This window comes from Babylonia areolata, chromosome 16 (genome assembly GCF_041734735.1).
Source record: "Babylonia areolata isolate BAREFJ2019XMU chromosome 16, ASM4173473v1, whole genome shotgun sequence".
Lineage (NCBI taxonomy): Eukaryota > Metazoa > Mollusca > Gastropoda > Neogastropoda > Buccinidae > Babylonia > Babylonia areolata.
In genome coordinates this window covers 16,562,566-16,582,129 of record NC_134891.1, presented here as the reverse complement: position 1 = coordinate 16,582,129, position 19,564 = coordinate 16,562,566, and the positions used below count along the sequence as shown (strand labels likewise).

General features: G+C 42.1%; 1 protein-coding gene across 3 annotated transcripts in view; it reads left to right on the top strand.

Moving 5' to 3' along the window:
* LOC143291200 (putative methyltransferase-like protein 24) overlaps positions 1–18,483 on the top strand; it is a 37,307-nt gene extending 18,824 nt beyond the window's left edge. For 2 of the 3 annotated variants that reach the window (XM_076600939.1, XM_076600940.1), the window contains exons 6-10: positions 5,704–5,774; positions 8,853–8,978; positions 11,422–11,496; positions 16,697–16,853; positions 17,469–18,483. In XM_076600939.1, the coding sequence (XP_076457054.1) occupies positions 5,704–5,774; positions 8,853–8,978; positions 11,422–11,496; positions 16,697–16,853; positions 17,469–17,774 (735 nt within the window). In that variant the 3' untranslated portion in view covers positions 17,775–18,483. The remainder of the gene's footprint in view (positions 1–5,703; positions 5,775–8,852; positions 8,979–11,421; positions 11,497–16,696; positions 16,854–17,468) is intronic. The other variant, XM_076600941.1, reaches the window with a different exon arrangement.
* The last annotated feature ends 1,081 nt before the right edge of the window (positions 18,484–19,564 follow it).

Genomic DNA, 19,564 nt, shown 5'->3' with positions numbered 1-19,564 from the left:
AACGAGAGGCAGCGGGGATTCCCCGGGTCATGACGCGGCGGGTCATCCTTCCAGTGACGCACGTGCAGCACGTGGCAGGCAGACGGGGATGCACGCCTACCTTGGTAACCAGTCAAGGAGATCTTCGACAGGTCCAGTTCGTGGCGGAGGGAGAGGGGGTTGCAGTGTCAGCGACAGGCACCTTCGTTCAAGCGGCCCGGCCATCCAGTTCAATGGACATTTTAAAAATTATAATGTGGAAAATTTGTACGGAAAATTAAAGGATATTTCTTTCGTGAATTATGTAAATAAATTTGAAACACGAAGTTAAAATGTTACTTAAGAGGTTCCAGAGATGTAAAACAGAAAAAGATAAACAAGAAAAAAGAGAAGCGTATGCTTTGTCTCGAAAAGAATACGTTAAATTAAGAAAAAGAAAGGAGCAAGAGTTTGTAGAAGCCAGATTAAGAAAACTTAGAGAATCGGTTTGTGATTCTAAGACATTCTGGGCAATATTAAGATCAGTGAATAGAAAAGATTTTGTATATAATGAAATATCCATAGAACAATGGCACGATCTTTTTTTCTTTTGTGTGTGTGTGTGTGTGTGTGTGTGTGTGTGTTTTCAATGAATCAGTACATGCATAATGCAGAACAAGAAGAACACATGCAGTTGGAGGACGAAGATAATTTTGAACCATTGTTTAATGATCCAATATCTAGTGAAGAGGTTATTGCCGGCATTAGACATTTGGAAACAGGAAATAGTGCAGGGCCAGATAAAATTGTTGCAGAGATGTTAAAGAATGCAAATACAGACATTATAAGCTTCCTTGTTCAAGAATTCAACCAACTATTTGAAAGTGGTACTTTTCCTTCACAATGGTCAAAATCCATACTTATCCCAATTCACAAAAAGGGAGATGTCAACAATCCCGACAATTATCGGGAAGTAGCGCTTACCAGTATTTTAAGTAAAGTGTACACTTACATATTGAACAAGAGATTAACCAAATGGTCTGAAAAAGAAGAAAAAATAATGGAACAGCAAGCAGGATTTAGAAGTAACTACAGTACAACAGATCACATATTTATATTGTACACACTTGTCCAAAAAATACTTAATAACACAAAACTTTCTGTTGCTTTCATTGATTTCAGGAAGGCCTTCGATTCCGTGAATCGTAATGTATTATGGCATGTTTTGCGTGAAAGTGGTGTGAATGGCAAATTATACAAGGCTCTTAGAGGTGTTTATAAGTCAGTGCTTGCATGCGTACGTGAGAAAGGTATGTATTCAGAATATTTTGATTGCCCAAATGTGGGTCACAACTGCGGCATCGTCGGCAAAGAGCCTGTTTTCTGATGAGGGCTTCGCGGACTTTTGTCCTTGCTCTGAGGCGGGCGAGATAGAAGAACCTGCCATCTGATCTGGTCCGCAAGTAGATCCCTTCTTGTGCTGTGCTGAACGCATGCCTCAGGAAAAGAGCAAAGAAGATTCCAAATAGGGTGGGGGCGAGGACACAGCCTTGTTTGACACCGCTGTGTACGTCGAAGAGCTTGGAGAGGTTACCATTAATCTGCACCGTCCCTTTCATGTTGGAATGGAAGGACTCAATCAAGCTGTGCAGTTTGGGGTAGGGGGGAGGGGGGGCAGCCAATCTTTCGAAGAGCCCTGATTAGGTCAAAGGCCTTGCTGAGGTCAATGAACGCGACATACAGGGGCATCCTCTGCTCTCTGCACTTCTCCTGGATTTGGCGAAGGGAGAAGATCATGTCTACCGTGGATCTCTCTGCTCGAAAACCGCACTGTGATTCCGGGTAAACACGTTCGGCCAGTTTCTGCAGGCGAATTAGGAGGACCCGAGCGTAGACTTTGCCTACAATGCTTAGAAGCGAGGTGCCTCTGTAGTTGTTGCAGTCGCTCCTTTCGCCCTTGTTTTTGTACATGGTGATGATCTTGGCGTCCCTCATGTCCTGCGGTACAGCTCCCACATTCCAGCACTGACAGAGGACTGTGTGCAGAGGATGCAAAAGAGTAGTCTTGCAGTGTTTAATGAGGCCTGGGGGAATTCCGTCACTGCCAGGTGTCTTGCCTGATGTCAGGCTGTTAATGGCCTTGCTGAGTTCGTCCTCAGTTGGCTCTACGTCAAGTTCTTCCATGACCGGCATGCACTTGATGGCATCGAGGGCTGAGTTGGACACCATGTTTTCTGTGGAGTAGAGGTCGGAGTAGTGTTCCGCCCATCTCTCCATCTGCTCGATAGGATCGTTGATTACTTCGCCAGTGGAGGATTTGAGGGAGGCAGTCTTGCTCTGTCTTGGTCCCAGTGCTTTCTTGATGCCATCATACATCCCTCGGATGTTGCCTCTTTCAGCAGCATTCTGTAAGGCGAACTGTTCTACAAGGTATGGCTGAGACATCTTGCTGACGTCAATGCGAGAGTTCCCTTGTTTCTTTGAGCAGTGGAACTTCTTTGGTTGCAGTCTGATCTTGCAGCATACCAGGGAGTGGTCCGTGTCGCAGTCTGCGCTGTGGTAAGAGCGAGTGTGGAGAAGGTTTTTGATGGCAGCTCGTCTTACTAGGATCAGATCCAGTTGGTGCCAATGTTTTGAACGCGGGTGCCTCCAGGAGACTTTGTGTTGGGGCTACGTCTTGAAGAAGGAGTTGGCGATGCACAGTTCATGGCAGGCACAAAACTCAAGTAGTCGCTGTCCGTTCTCAATCATTTTCCCCACTCCAAAGGAACCGAGACAGGAGGGCCACAAATCGTTGTCTGCACCCACTCTGGCATTGAAGTCCCCCAGGAGAACAAGTTGTTCTGTCCTTGGGATGTTCCTTATGGTTGATGCGAGAATTTCGTAGAACTCATCCTTGGCGTCTGGAGAGGCGGACAGAGCTGGAGCATATGCGCTGACGAGAGTGACATAGCCTTCAGAGGTGTTGAGGCAGAGAGTCAGGAGTAGTTCTGAACCGCCGCTGCCTGGTTCAATCATGTTCAGCAGGCTGTTCCTGACTGCAAAGCCTACTCCGTACTCTCTTGGGGCATCAGAGCTCTTTCCTTGCCAGAAGAAGGTGTAGTCCCTCTCCTTTAGTGTTCCTGAGTCAGTCAGCCGTGTTTCCTGCAGAGTGGCAATGTCCACATTTAGTCTCTTCAGCTCGCTGTTTATGACAGCCGTCTTTCTGGCGTCACTGATGTCTTGCAGATCTTGGGAGAGCCCAGGCATCATTGTCCGGACATTCCAACAGGCCAGTTTCATTGTTGATCCCTATTCTTGAAGTTTTCTTTTTGCCTGGTGCGGAAATTAACGACCTGCTTGTCGGATATTCTCCTAATCTTCATACACCCATAGAAGAAGGCAGGTCGTGGCGGGACAGCACCTAATTGGCTGGAGGCTGCCCAGCTTGGGCGGGCGGTAACCGTCCAGTGGGACGCGAGGGCCCCTCCCACTGTCAGAAGCAACCCCTGGCGTCGGCTTTACGCCAATTGAGCGCTAACTTATAACCGGTAACTGTTGCTTCACGTGTTGTTCCGACGCTAGTGCTAGTAACGAAGCTGGAGTGTCCTCTCCAGGTTGTAGGTGCAAGGTGTTTGTGGATGAATGGACGGATATAAGCCTGGGCAATGTAATATGGAAGACAGGCTGTTGCCCATGCAGCTTGTCCCCCCTCTCCACCTCGCTGACAGATCCAAAGGAACAGCAAGGCTGTTAAGGTTTGGTGCCAACGCGGCCGCAGGAGCTGCCGGAAAGTGACAAAGTTTGCCATCCAACCGCCTTACGGGCTCCACACCGGATTTTCTGTCAGGGTTTACTCCCTTAGATACTTGGCTGGTGGGGGTGCTGGTTTAGTCGCCAGCAATTCGACGCTGTGACAGATAGTACTAGGATCCAGGTTACCAGTAGCAGATATATCTATCTGACCTGACCAGATATATATATATATATATATATATGATTACATATATGTATATATTTATTTATTTATATAATTATATATATATATATATATATACATATATCTGCGTGTGTGTGTGTGTGTGTGTGTGTGTGTGTGTGTGTGCAATGATGATGATGATTATCATTAGTAGTTGTGGTAGTAGTAGTGATGGTGGTAGTGGTATTTACCAACATTATCATTGTTGTGTCGTTATCGTTATTGTTGTTGTTGTCACATGGTCAGACAGGAAGACTCAACAATGCCTGAAATCTTCAACCTTGAGTGATACAGTTTTTGAATCTTTAATCTTGAATTTCTCTACATGTCTCGATGGTACGTTAGTAGAATTTAAAAAGTTCCATGTGATATCACTTATGGCTTTTCGTAAAATTCTTGAAAGTTTTATTTCATAGGGGCATCTTTCCTAACGGTAATGTCATTTTTAAATTTTCTTACTTTATTAGAAATGTGATGTAAACAATACAAACATTTATAGAGGTACTTTACCTTGTGATATGATTTGGGAAATGTACATCATTATTAACCGAAGGCTTCAAGAGTATGTAGAATATATGTAGAACATGAGTATGTAGTATATTGTGATAAAATATAACCAGAGAACATGTGTTGAAATCATCATGTTGCGTGTGTTCTTGTCGGTGGGTGTTTACTCTGTGGGTATGTATGTGGGGGGAGGGGGTGTAGTGTCTGGCTGAGTGTTGGTATGGGTGTTTATGTGTCTGCGTGCATGCGTTGGTGGGTGCGCGCGCGTGTGCGTGAGAAAGATTTTTTGTATCTTCAGTATGTAATATGTACATTGCTCTCTCTCTCTCTCTCTCTCTCTCTCTCTCTCTCTATATATATATATATATATATATATATATATATTTATGGGTTTTTTTCATGTGCTGTGGTATGTTATTATGCACTATTTATGTGTATTGTTTTATGTGAGGCGCTTACAGATCTTTCTGGAGCGAGTTTGCGCCATATAAATACTATATCATTAATCTTCTTCTCCTTCTTCCACCACTTCCTCCTCCACCTCCTCCTCGTCTTCTTCTTCACAAACTTTGTGTGGCGTTGGCTGACCTAATTACTTAAGTTGTACAAGAGGGGCGGGACAGGGAGATGTTTTTTAGTTCTAATTTGTTTACACTATTTATAAATGAATTAGCGGTATAGATATAATGGATAAGAGGAAGTAATGGTTCTTGATTCACAGTTAAATTTTGTTTTGTAACCATTGTTCTTTTTATCACTCGTTGATGACATAATTTTCTGCATTCCGACACATTTGTTCGTCTGCAGACACGGTTGAACGATTTGAAAAATTCAGCTAATCAGTTACAATTACGGGTTGATATGGATACGAGTAACATCGTTGCCTTTGGGAAGTGGGTTATTTGGCAGTGAAGGAAGAATTGGGTTCATAATGGTATCATAATGCCTAATCTTGGAATATTTTTCTCTGCTTTGGTTTTGTAGTTGCGTGCATTTTTTGTAGCAGAAGTAAGAATGTATTGTTACAATTTTAATATGAAACTTCGTTGTTGCCCATATACATTACACATCACCAGAACGTTGTTCAGCATGAGCACATTCTCAAACCACTGTTCCGTCTACATATATCGTTTAACTTCTTATCATCGAATGTTTCTAATCACAAAGCTCTGAATAATCTTCCATTGAAAAGAAATCTCTGTTTTTGTTTAACGTCTGTCTGGTTTTGTTTCTTTCTCCCGTTTCCTTTTAAACCATTTTAAAAGTGAACCCCATTTCAGCTAAAGAACCTTCCGACTGAAGACGAAATGAAGACGATGACAGACAAAGAAGTGAACTTCATAGTGCACAGGTGAGCTTCCCTCAGCACACAACGAGACAATTGTATTGGGGTCAATAGTGTTGTGTAATGCAGCGCTGTGTGTTGTGCTGAGCTGTGTTGTGTTGTGCTGTGCCGTGCTGTGGTGTGCTGGCTGTGCTGTGCTTTGCTGTGGTGTACGGTGTTGTGTGGTGGTCTGCTGTGCTGTGCTGAGTTGTGTTGCATTGTGGAGGGATGTGTTGTGCTGTGCTGTGTTGAGCTGACTTCCCCTGATGTCAAACGCCTGCACCTTTATCTGTCCAGTCCTTCTCTCTGTCAGCTCGTCACGGAATCAACACACAGATCTGGCCACACTTTGGACTGGTTCATCACCCGTGACTCTGATGCCAACACTGCATCAGTGACTGTAGCTGACGAACTTTGTTCTGACCATTCTGCTGTTATTTTTTCACTTGAGATCCTACTAGAACCAAAAAATATATCATTTGTCGCAACCTCAAATCTGTCAAAGTTAACACATCTCTCTCTTCTCAAGCTGCCTGAACGCCTTTTCCGAAATTTCTGCCTGAACCGATGTCTCGATACATTGCAACACTGTCCTCCCAACTGCTGGATGAATATGCAAACCCCTCGCCCCCGCCCCCCCCTCCCACCCCCACTCCTCACCTCCCTCCACGCACACACTACCCGCATGCTACCTGACAGGCCTTCCGCCTGTGGTACACACAGGCACTGGAATGGCAAAACGCAGGCATCACCAATCGGAACGAAGATGACGATCAACACAACTGAAAGTTCACAACCAAATCTTCCGAAAAAACAAAAAACAAAGTAAAACATTTGATCAAAATTCTTTTCCTCTCAAGTTATCGATGCCACGTCCACCAAATATTTTCATTCCATCATGTCAAATATTCTTGGCATTGCAAAAAAAGACTCGTCTTCCCTCTGCATACACTTCATCAGAAATCCCCAATGTCTTCTCCTTTTTTTCTTTTTGGACAAAGTCCAAACTGTTTGCACCAAATTGGACCAGGCACCTTTTCTACCTGTCCCTCCTGATCCTAAGTTCAACCTCTCCATTTCTTCAATCCCTTGACTGAAACTGAAGTCCATGAAATCCTGAAAGAAATGACAATAAGAATTCTATGAGCTTGATCCCATGTCAGCCTCTGTCCTTTCCCAGCTTTTCACGGCTTCTTAATTCCTACCATCACCAAAATTGTCATTTCATCTCTTCTTGATGAAGGTTTTCCATCAATTTTCTTTCAAAACACCAATTGTCCGGCCTCTTCTGAAGAAACCCAACATTGACCCAAACATTTTGAAAAACTATCGATCAGTTTCTAACCTTCCTTTCTGGTCCTAACGTCTAGAAAAAGACGTCCTGAAGCAGCTCAACAACCATCTTCGTTTCAACAATCCCATCCACCCTCTTCAATCTGCCTATCGTGCTGACCACAGCACCAAATCCGCTCTCCACATCTTGCATAATCTCGTGTTAGCATCTGACTCAGGAAATATTTCCTGACTCTTCTCGATTCGTCAGCTGCCTTTCACACAATAGGTTCTTCTTTCCCGTTTTCATTATACATTTTGTATTATAGGCACTGCTCTCAACTGACTCAGAAATACCTCACTGACTAATTCCAGTTTGTAACAGTTGGTGATTGCCGTTCAAGTCGAACATGGAGTCCCACAGGGATCTGTTTTAGGCCCAATGCTCTTCACACTGTACACTTCAGAAAAGTGATACATATGAAAAAAAAAGTCTTCTCTCTTGCAAAAAATCAACAACATGCGACGGTTTCGTGGACATTCAGAACTAGATGACACTTAACAAGTTACAACTGAACGTGGACAAAACTGAAGCAATGATCATAGGAACTAAAAAAAACAACAACCTCTCTTCCTTCACTGTTGACACAATCAAACTTGGCAGTACATCCATCTCTCTTTCCAGCTCATTCAGGAGCCTTGGTGATGTTTTTGACAACACACTGTCCAAGCAATAAAATATCAGTCGGACCTGTCAATCCTGTCATTGCCAATTACGGCGCATCAGTTCCATTAAGTTGGGGTTTTTTTTATCCGTATATTGATGCAACATCTAAACTCGTTGTTTCTCATTCTCTCTTGTCTCAACTATTGTCTGGTTTGCCTGCTTCATCCATTCACTACCTTCAGCGAATACAAAACTCTTGCTTCTCGACTTGTCTCCAGAAAGAAAAGGTTTGAGCACATCACTCCTCTCTTGCAATCTCTATTGGCTCCCGGTCTCACATAGAATGAAGTACAAGATCAGCACTCTGTGTTATAAATGTATGAACAAATCTGCCCCTTTCTATCTAAAAAAACAACAACACTGCATTCACCTCCATGACCAGCTTTGGATCCACTGTTTCCGCCTTCCCATATTCAAACACTCCACGGTCAGCCACCGCTTTTTCTCTGTCTCTGGACCCTGCACTTGAAGTGAACTTCCTCTTTCGCTTCGTCAGGTCTGTGCTGTTTCAGATCTGACCTTAAAACCTACCTCTCCTGAAATGAGTCCCACTCCCTGCCACCCCCATCTCTTCCTTGTCATTTTCCTCAGCTTCGTATGTATTTATTCATTTTTGTCTACGTTCACCTCTTTTCAAGTCTGGACTTAAAACCTACCTCATCCCAAATTAGCCTGCTCCTCCCTCCCTCTTTCTTCTTTGCCCTCATTTTCCTCAGCTTTGTATTGACATTTTTTTGTGAATTAAGAGTCACAGCTTTGTATTTACATTGTGAATTGGAGTTATGCAAGATTGTGAATGGCTGGAGTACTGGCGCTTTGATTTGTCATTGCAAAAGATTCAGCGCCATATGAATACTAATCATTATTATTATTGTTATTTATTCAGTTCACTCAATTATCAATTGTTGGATGCCTGATTGACTGGCAAGCAGTTTGTTGACAGAGGGGTGGTTGATTGACTCATTGGTTGACATGGATGGATTGACTGGTTGGATGGTTGATTGAGTGGCGTTCGCGAGCGCGCGCGCGCGCGCGCACGGGTGTGTGTGTGTGTGTGTGTGTGTGTGTATGTGTCTGTGTCTGTGTACGCGCGCATGCGCATTCAGCTACCTGGACAACACAGAAGTGACGTGCCGGAACATCCGTCTGGGCCATGCAGGGAGCGGTGGCTATGAGACGTGTGATGATTACAGGTATCGCCCCATCAAGCCCTGTGTCGTCTATGACTTTGGGTAAGGCCCGGCTAGGCAGATACACAGACACAGAGATGGACAGACATATGGCTAGACAGATGAATGGATGAACGGACTGTTAAACGAACTAACAAAAATTACTGAGGTCTATCTGCATCAGTTGTCCTTGTGTGTGTGCATTTGTCTCTCTCTCTCTGTTTTTCTGTTTCTCGTATTCTATGCCTCTCTCTCTCTTTCTATGGCATGCAGTATGGCAAGGTAAGACGCAAGGCAAGAAGTTCATTTCACGTGTACTTGGGGGCTTGAAATGATACATACATGCATCTTTTACATACACCACATAAATAGTGATGTCGAAAACAAAATGAAAAAAGCTGACTAGCAAACAAACAAATGCAAATCAAGGTTGTTGTTTTTTTAGTATACCTAACTGAATAATAACGCATATAAGCATATATAGAAATCAGCATTCGAACATGTGAATTTCCCATTGAACTTGACTATCCACCTATTTCCACCTATCAATAGACAAAGTTCTATCGAAAAGAAATACGTATGGAAGAGACAAGATTTCAATTTTAACAGTACTCTTCAGTTGTTGTTTTTTCTGAAAACAATAAGAATCTTATGGAGTTTGGGTATGTGTGTAGACATGGCCAGGTGGAAAGTGACCAGTGATCACCAACTCCATCTATTTATGCACGTTAAGCAAGCTGAACAGGCCCTCGCGTGGCCCGTGAAACAAAACGTCCCCAATCAGGCTAAATCTGATTAGAATTATGTTTGTTACAAGGTGTTCAGTGCTAATAGATTTCTAAAATGATTTCTGAACCGATTTACGTCGGACAGGTCGCAAAAGCAGCAGCTCAATACCTACTTTCTAATGAGTATAGAATGAAGTGTTCATTATTTAAGATGAAATTATAATCTTAATTTAATTCACCTGAAAAGGGTCAGTTCTAGCGAGCTTGTCGTTGAAAATTACAAACTGCGTTAAATCAGTTTAACGTAGGCAAACACAAATGGTATAGATTTAAAGATGGAATTGCGACGATTCTACCAAAATATAACACTTGCAGTTTACTGATCCGACAAAAGAGATATGTAATTAGATACGCTGTGTCGCAAACACAAATTTCCACTCACCCAATGGTGTACAGCGACACTTTTGTGGAGTGGTTGTCGTTAAACGTAAGCTTAGCGTCAGTTGAAATCTTTAGACTGACGAACGATTAAACTGAAATCAAGCTTCTAACTGATTAAAACTGAGCAGAGGATTTCCCTGCACATTTTTTTCCAAAGCAAAACCTGTCACATCGTCATCACAGCCCTTCAGTTTCATGTTTCTGAACACATCACAAAATATTTTACAATCAGGCCATTTTACCATGTTTTTTGTTTTTTTTCATCTCCATTAAGCTTTTGGATTTTACACGGAGTTTTGAAATGCATCTTTTATAATCTTTTGCAGGTCGTTTACTTTCCGCATTCATTTCCCTCATATTGCCCAACCTTTGGCTCTGTTTAAACTCTTTTTCTCTCTAAGTTTACTTTCACGACACGTTGTTGTTCACAGGTGAGCCTTTATTGCCTGCCCGTCTCTGTCTCTCTTCCTTTTGTCTGCTTCCTTCCTCCTTCCTCTCTCCTCCCTCTCCCCCTCCCTTCTCTCCCTTACACAGGACAAGCGAACACACACAGCTCCTCCCTTATTTGTATAGGACTCCTCTGCCTCTCTCTCTCTCTCTCTCTCTCTCTATCTCCCTGTTTCCCCTGTTTGTATGGCTCGTGTTGAATGCTGTACGAGTTGAAAGAAGGCTCACTTGCGGTGCTACAGATTGCATGACAATGTTCATGTTGTCAGTCCACAGTTGAATCATATATATCTTCCACTATAATTACCAAACAGGAGACATAGTTCGTCTGTTCATTGAGACATTTCACACGAAAGGACATAACTGCCAAGGAGAGAACAGTTGAAGAGCGAAGTTGAAAACCTTAAACCGAGAGTTGCCACAATGGAACCACCTTATCCAGCTGTGTTGGGTCTTCCGAATCTGATAGTCATACAACCAACAAACAGACAATTGTTGTGCTTCTTTTCCGAATCAGATACAGTTATGCAAAACCAGCACGTAGACAATGGTTGTTTCTTTGTACAATCTAATACAACACTGCAAAACCAACGAGCACTCTGTGACGTATGTCTGTAGTTAGTATTTTTGTCGGCACGAGTTGCCAACAGCAACAACAAAAGAAAGAAACGGACAAATATTAATACAGTGATACATTTTTAGAATATGGGAATATATCTGTAACTGAATCACATGAGTTAAAGTAGGAAAGCGAGAGAGAAAGACGGAGCAAGAGACAGAGACAGACAGACGAGAGAGACAGACAGAGACAGAGAGAAGTGGGTGGCATTGTTGTCAATTCCAGTAGGTCTACATTCATCCATCCATTGATACATTCCTTCGTGTTTCAGCATCCGGTATGATTTTTCCTTTAGCGACGACGCAGCAAAACTGTACGGGTGCAAGGTGTATGCCTTCGACCCCAGGTAAGCCTTCATTGCCTGCCTGCTGATCAAAGAGTGTAGTGGGCTTAGAGAGGGTCAGGGGTACCTGGGTCACATCCTGCTGCTCAGCGGGGTTAAGGGTGGATAGAGAGGGTGCTCCTCCCCAACCCTCTCCCATTCCCGTCCCCCACACCCGCATCTCACTGATCAGCAGACTTCTTGATGTTGTATAATGCATTCTGTGAGAGCAATGCACACACATAGAGGATCGAAATTTGTACCGTAAACATTGCGTTAAATCCGTATCGGCGTTCGTTGAGTTACAGACCACCAAACTTACCCAGCATGCACATGCCCTTCGTACCTCTGTGGTGTGGTGTGGTGTGGTGTGAAGTGGTGTAGTGTGGTGTGATGTATGTGGTGCCACGTAGTGTGGTGTAATTTGGAGTGGTGTGATGTAATGTGATGTGATCTGGTGTGGTGTGGTGTGGTGTGGTGTGGTGTGATGTGATGTATCCCAATTTAACGATCTCGCGTCATTGAAAGAGTTTTGTAATTCCAAAAACATAACATCAGACAAACACTCCACCAGTGTCCGTACACGACATCTATTTTTATCTCATACACCTGAAACAGGCACACGAGGTCTTGATGGCATAGATGGTAAAATCTTAAAATCCAGTGCTCCTGTCATTGACGATTCCCTAACTTATTTATACAATCTTTGTATTGATAACAAATACATTCCTAATCATCTTAAACAAGTGAAAATAATCCCACTGTATAAATCTGGCGATAAAACTAACCCTTCTAACTACAGGCCTATTTCAATAGTTTCAGTTCATTCAAAACCTTTGGAATAACACATTTATAAGCATCTCATGTCTCATATTTCAAAATATAATTTACTCCATCCTAACCAATCTGGGTTTCGAATAAATCACTCCTGCCATACCGCACTGACTAATCTAGTAGATGAATGGCTTATGAACATAAATGACAAATTCACAGCAGTATTGTTCGTTGATTTTGCGAAAGCATTTGATGTTATTGACCATAACCTATTACTAAGAAAACAAACACTTTACAGAATTTCCGAACATACTTTATCTCTCAGATCATTTCTCACTAATCGCCAACATACTGTTTCTCTAACCAATGCACAATTGGATTTCAGACAACTATTTGGTGTTCCTCAAGGGTCAGTGCTTGGTCCACTTCGTTATATATGAACGACCTTCCTCTATCTGTTACGAAAGGGTTATGTGAACTTTTTGCTGATGACACCTCTGTTCATTCGAATCACTCTGACCTGAAAGAATTATCCATTAGCCTTAAAGAAAATGTTGATGAGTTGGTCAGATTGACGGAACAAAACCACATGGCTTTAAACGAGCAAAAAACTAAATACATGATAGTTACTTCTCGACAAAAACGACAAAATATTGATTTTAGTATGCCGTCCATTTATATAGGTGATAAGATAGATGAAGTAAGTAGTCACAAAGTTCTGGGAGTTACCATAGATAACCTTTCCTGGACATCTCATATTGAATGTTTATGCAAGCAAGTCTCCCAAGATGTCACGCTACGGCTGACAGATTGACAGACAGACGGAAGAACGATGACAAAAACTCAATGAATCTGTCAGCCCTCCGCACCAGTCGGAACAACCAGATCCCACTTGAAATGATAACATTTATTCAAAATAATAATAATAATAATAATAATATTTTTTGGTATTTTTTAACACGAAATTCAATAAAACAATACTGACACAATTACCCCTCTCACGCGATTACAAACACACAAAAATTATAATCTGCTGTGCTCTCTGCCCCCGCAGTCCAGAATACACCCGCGGTCAGGAATGGATGGGAGAAGGGGATAGTAAGTTGGGGGACAGCACTTAACTCAACACAGCGACCAAGTTCTTCCAGCCGACGCTGTTGTCGTCGTCGCTGTTATCGTCGACGCGGTTGCGCCGCTGCCGCAGAACACTGCCAGTCCCGCACCATGCAGACCTCCCTCCAGCCCACAGCCACAACCAGCAGAGGAGTGGAACCGTCCAAACGGGCACAATGGAAGATAAAAACCTCAGACAGGTTATGTGAAAACCTGGAACTGGTGTTCCAGCCGTTGCAACGCCCGCCGACAAATGACGACAACCTGCTGCTTCACCATAGCAGAAGACATGGGAAGATCAACCCCCAAAACCCCTGGTCGAAATGACTCTCACAGCAGTTGACAGTGGAGTGCCCGAAAGATGCAGGAACAAATCAAAAACAAATCAAAAACGAAAACACAACTCACTGACGCGAGTTGGTTCGCACGTGGGATCGAGCCTAACGCGTGGCCAGCCTATCTGGCGGCTTACAGAAGTATGTCAGCTAAGGGGAGTCTCACATTCTGGATATGTCGACGCGTGACACAAAAAGTGTTCCAATTATCTAGAATTAAGCATTTTCTTGATATTAACGCACGAAAACTGTTCTACCACGCACATATTCAATCTTCGATAGATTATGCATCCATTTTATTTGACCTTTGCAGCGCCAGTACATTGAAGCCACCAGTCAGAATTCATAAGCGAGCCCTTAAAGTGGTACTCCTTAAATCTTCTACACTGACACCCGAAGACTACATTACGCTTGAATCCTCTTAACATACAAACTGCAATACAATAAAGCAATTATGATGCATCGAATACAAAATGGATTTGCTCCTTCTTCACTAACTGCACGGTTCCCCTTGAATCAGTCAAGGTATACAAACAATATCATTATATATAAAAAAAATAAAATGAAAAATGAAAAAAAACAAGAATCGATCTGTTTAAAACTAGTCTGTCATACTCAGGGGGGACACTTTGGAACTCCTTACCAGAATACATTAATAATAAAAGCAGAATCAGCTCATTTAAATCAGCTTACAAAACTTTCCTTTTTCAGAGCCTAAATTCACAGGTAACACATTACAGTATCTGATTTATTCTCTTCAAGTCAATAACTTTCTTTTTTTTAATATAATGTTTGGTTCTCTCACTGATGTCCTAGTTTGTCTGTGTGTGAGTGGTATATGATGTCTGACTTTTTTCCCCCTATCTCCCTTTGTAACATTGTTTTCCCCGAGTGCGCGAGTGTGTATGTAATTTTGTTTATGGTTGATGGATTATTCCCCCTCCCCTCCTTACCTTCCTTTTTTTCTTTTCTTTTTTTCTTTTTGGATCTAGTCTAGTACTAGAATCTAGTACTTTAATTATTTTTTTTCTTGTACTTGATATTTGCATATTTGTGCGTTTTTTTTTTTTTTTTTTTTGTTGTTGTTTGTTTGTTTTTTTTTGTTTGTTTTGTTTTGTTTTTTGTCCAGGGCAAGGTGGGAAAAAGCATGTGTACTTGCTTATCTCATTACCCTGGTGAAATAAAATTTTCGTTTCGTTTCATTTCGTTTCGTTTCCCACCAAGGCCGAGACCCGGAAGGCCCTGAAGCTGACAACGTCAGGAAAAGCACCAAAAGCGGATGGAATCCAGGCTGACATCTTCAAGTATGGAGGCGAGGTGCTGACAGACAAGCTGACCGCCCTGTTCCAGTCTATCTGGGAGAGAGGGGAGGTCCCCCAGGATTTCAAGGATGCTTCAATTGTCCACATTTACAAACGGAAGGGAGACAAAACATCCTGCGATAACCTCCGTGGAATCCCTCTCCTCTGCATCGCCAGCAAGATCTTCGCCCGCATCATACTGAACAGACTGGTCGACCATGTCTCCAACACAGTCATCCCTGAAGCACAGTGCGGTTTTCGCTCAGGCAGGGGAACATGTGACATGGTGTTTGCCGTACGCCAGATGCAAGAGAAGGGCCGTGAGCAGAACAAGGAGCTCCACATGGTTTTTGTAGACCTGACAAAGGCCTTCAACACGGTGAACCGTCATGGTCTGTGGAAGATCCTCCTAAAGTTCGGCTGCCCAGAGAGCCTAATCCATCTGATTGCATCATTCCACGATGACATGCAGGAGAGAGTACAGGAAAATACTGATATGTCAGATCCGTTCCCTGTGGTAAATGGAGTGAAGCAGGGCTGCGTCCTGGCACCCACACTATTCTCCAACGAAAGATCCTTGGTATAAAGTGGCAAGACAGGGTCTCCAACCTCCAGGTCCTAGAGAGGAGCGGCCTGCCCAGCATCGAAAGCCTGCTGATCCAGTGCCAGCTACGCTGAACAGGACACGTCCGCATGACAGACAGCAGGATCCCAAAGATGCTCGTGTATGGCCAGCTGAAGGAACGCCACCGGGAACTTGGAAGACCCTGCAAGCGCTTCAAGGACACCTTGAAGACAAACCTCAAAACCTGTGACCTAGACATCACTTCCTGGGAAACTGATGCCCTTGACCGCTGTCGCTGAAGGATGCTGTGCTCTAGTGGCATAAAGACGTTTGAAAACAAGAGAATGCTGGCCATTAAGGAGAAGCGTGAGCGAAGGAAGCAGGGCTCAACTCCTGGAGACGTTTTCCCTTGCAATACCTGTGGGACGTGCTGCGCATCCAGAATCGGCTTCTTCTCCCATATGAGGACACACACCGACAGATAAGCCTGTCTGCCTACTCATCCGTCGGTCCGACGGGAGACTCCAAACAAAATTGAATTCCACAGCTTTTGATTTGTCTTGTTTGGTTTTTATTCGTCGTGTTTCGTCCTTTATCATTACGTTAGTATTGTCTGTCTCTCGTTTATTATTGTACATCAGTGATTTCCACAATATTTATGTGAAAAATATTTTTTGACGTGTGCAGAGGTTACGAGTTTCCATGCTGTAATTAAAGATGATTTTTAATACAGTGGAAATTTTGTTTGTGAGAAGTTGATATTATGGAGGGAATCTGACAATTGGACGGGAATATTTCACGTCGATGTTTGTCTAGGCAATAGTTATATTTTCACTCGTTTGAAAGGAAGGGAGATAATAAGATATATTTCCTTACACATGTGAAGGACAATCTTTGTTGGATATCCTAAGATTTATGTGGTGCGTCCAGCAAGACGCCATGCGATGGCAATGAATTGTTTTTGAAATGTTAAAATACATACATACATACATAATTACGTACATTAAATGCGTTGTAAAAATCTATTTCTCTGTGGGCTTGTTGGTGTTGCGGCGTCTGTAGTGGGGCATTGGGTGGAGGGTGCACGTCCGCTTTAGTACGCGTTTGGCAGTAACCAGAACTTGTTGTCCTGACAGCATGAAAGCTGACACTCACCAAAGGTCTGCCAACGTCTGGTACTACAAGATAGGCATCGGAGGCCCCAAACACCAGATCCCCAAAAACACAAGTTCAAGGGCGTTGTGGGAGATCAAAACCCTGTCCGAGATCAAGGCCATGCTGCATCATGACAACGTGAGTGTCCATGTCACAGAGCAGTCTGTCTGTGCTGGTCTCTCTCCTCCTGTGAGGCATCGTCCCAAACATTTTCCTGTCGCTGAATCCTGACGGTTCCGTTCACTCCACCATGGCTGAGAACCAGACCGCTCAATACGATCTCGGATGAGACGATAAACCGAGGTCCCGTGTGCAGCATGTACTTAGCGCACGTAAAAAACCCACGGCAACAAAAGGGTTTGTCCCAGGCAAAATCTTGTAGAAAATCCATTTCGATAAGAAAAACAAACAAAACTGGACGCAGGAAAAAGAAAAAAAAGAATGGGTGGCGCTCTCAGTGTAGCGACGCGCTCTCCCTGGGGAGAGCAGCCCGAATTTCACACAGAGAAATCTGTTGTGACAAAAAGGAGGAATACAAATATAAAATATACAACAGCACGACATAATACAATTCATGACATGACCCAATGAAGCACAATACAACATGATATGATATAGTCTTTACTTGTTCAGCTTAGTGTGATAGAACAAACGTTTTACAGCCCTGTGTATAATGACGTCTGTTCTGATGTTCACCATTGAATTTTCTTTCTTTTTTTCTTTTTTGACTTTCATTTTTATTTGTCCCTACAGATAACACTTGACATACTGAAAATGGACATCGAAGCATCAGAATGGCCAGCCCTGGAAGCTATGATCACTGAAGGGGAAATCCACAAGGTTCGACAATTCTTAGTGGAAATCCATTTTTTCGAACGTAAGTTCCGACAGAGACTACCAATTCTTCAGAAACTTGAAGCTGCTGGTTTTCGTCGTTTTCGTACTAACATGTACCCCGGTATAAAGCCTTATAACAATCCTAACGTCTTCCCTGTGGAGAGAAGGTGTTGTTACGAAATGGGTTTTGTCAATGAAAATCTGGCCAGAGATTCTCCTTGAAGAAGGACATGAAGGAGAAATATATTATGTTGTTTTAGAATCAATGTCATGACCCACTGATGCGTTGGAATATTGGTAGGACATAATAGAAGCACGTGCGTGTAATCACAGATCTCTCACTTCCAAGGACACCATGGGAACAAGCCAAAAACTAGCCAGATGGGCCACAACATGATTACATGTGTTATTTCTTTTAAATCCCGAACCCATAAACGTTTTTCAACCAGTTAATATCAATATTGAACCGTTGATTCAACATAATATATATTATATACATCAGCAGTATTCACATACAAGAGTAAATGTGTTACCAAATGTCAGAGTTCAGATCAACGATACTGATGAAGCACACAAAAGATCACACAGGCTCGAGTTATTAGTAACAAGAAGACATTTTAAAAATATCTTAACCAACTGATAAAAAACACAATGGCTGACGAAGAAAACAGCGATTTTTTTTTATTTTTTTTTTTTTTATTTTTTTTTTTACTCATAAAGTTTTATAAAGTTTTCCTTTTGAATCTTTATTCTAGATTTAGGATTGTTCTAGCAGTGTTCGCTGCTGCCAAAATTCACCTGCACCCCGTTGCCCTCGAGGAACATGGGGCAATGCAGCCTGCAGTCACAGCACCAGAAAGCCAGACCATGAAAGAAAACTACTGACCTTGCGTCTGGGACAACATGATTTTTTTTTGTTGTTTTTTTTGTTTTTGTTGTTGTCTTTTTTATATATTATTTTTTAATGATTTCTTTTTTCTATTATGTCTTCATTGAAGAATGTTCAAATGGTGATCAGGAATTTAAATTACTGGTATATATATATATATATAATAATAATAACTGACATTTTTTTATTCCAAAGTGAAACGATTTTAGGATCTATCTACATAAGTTTGCCTCGATTTGTAGGAAGAGAGTATATAGAGTATATGAATAGGATCTGTCGAGATTTCTTATGTTTTGAAGGGGGGTGGGGGGTAAAGAAAATATTCTATGCTTAAGAAGCCATGGTACATTTAAATAGTTATCATAATCATCATGGTAAATTATTTGGATATTTATGAATTATACATTATGGTCGATATCAACTTGATAAAAAATTAAAATAAAATAACGTCTTTTTTCAAACATACTTTTATACAGTTTGATATGGCAGAAATACACACATACAATAACAATATTATTTGTCCACTATTTATAGTATCGCCTCAACAAACTTTCTTTCATTTTCTTTTAAAGAGAGAAAAATCTCTCTCTCTCTCTCTCTCTCTCTCTCTCTCTCTCTCTCTCTCTCTCACACACACACACACACACACACACACACACACACACACACACTACTCGCATTTTTCCATGACATTTGTTTTCTCATATTTTCCTACTTATATAGTGGTTGTTTTGGGGGTTTTTTTTTACCACGTTTCATGAGAACATATAATTTATAAGCATATCCACCATGACATGTGAACAAATAAAGCAGGTGCTTTCAAGATCAGTGCCTTGTAATATAATACTCGTAAGCTAGTTTGTAGCTGATATTTCATAATATATTATAGTATCGCCTACTACATCACGAGTGAATTTACACATAGTATCGACAATACATGACGAATAACAAAATGCTAACTATCGTGCTTTATAGTACAGCAGTATAATTTTGGATCATGCGACATTGTTATGATGTAGTATAATGTTTCATGCAATAATTTTACACACTGTTATTCTACACAATTTTTAGTTACCATTTTCCAGAAAACAAACTATGAACATCAATTCCAGCGAAGGTGTAT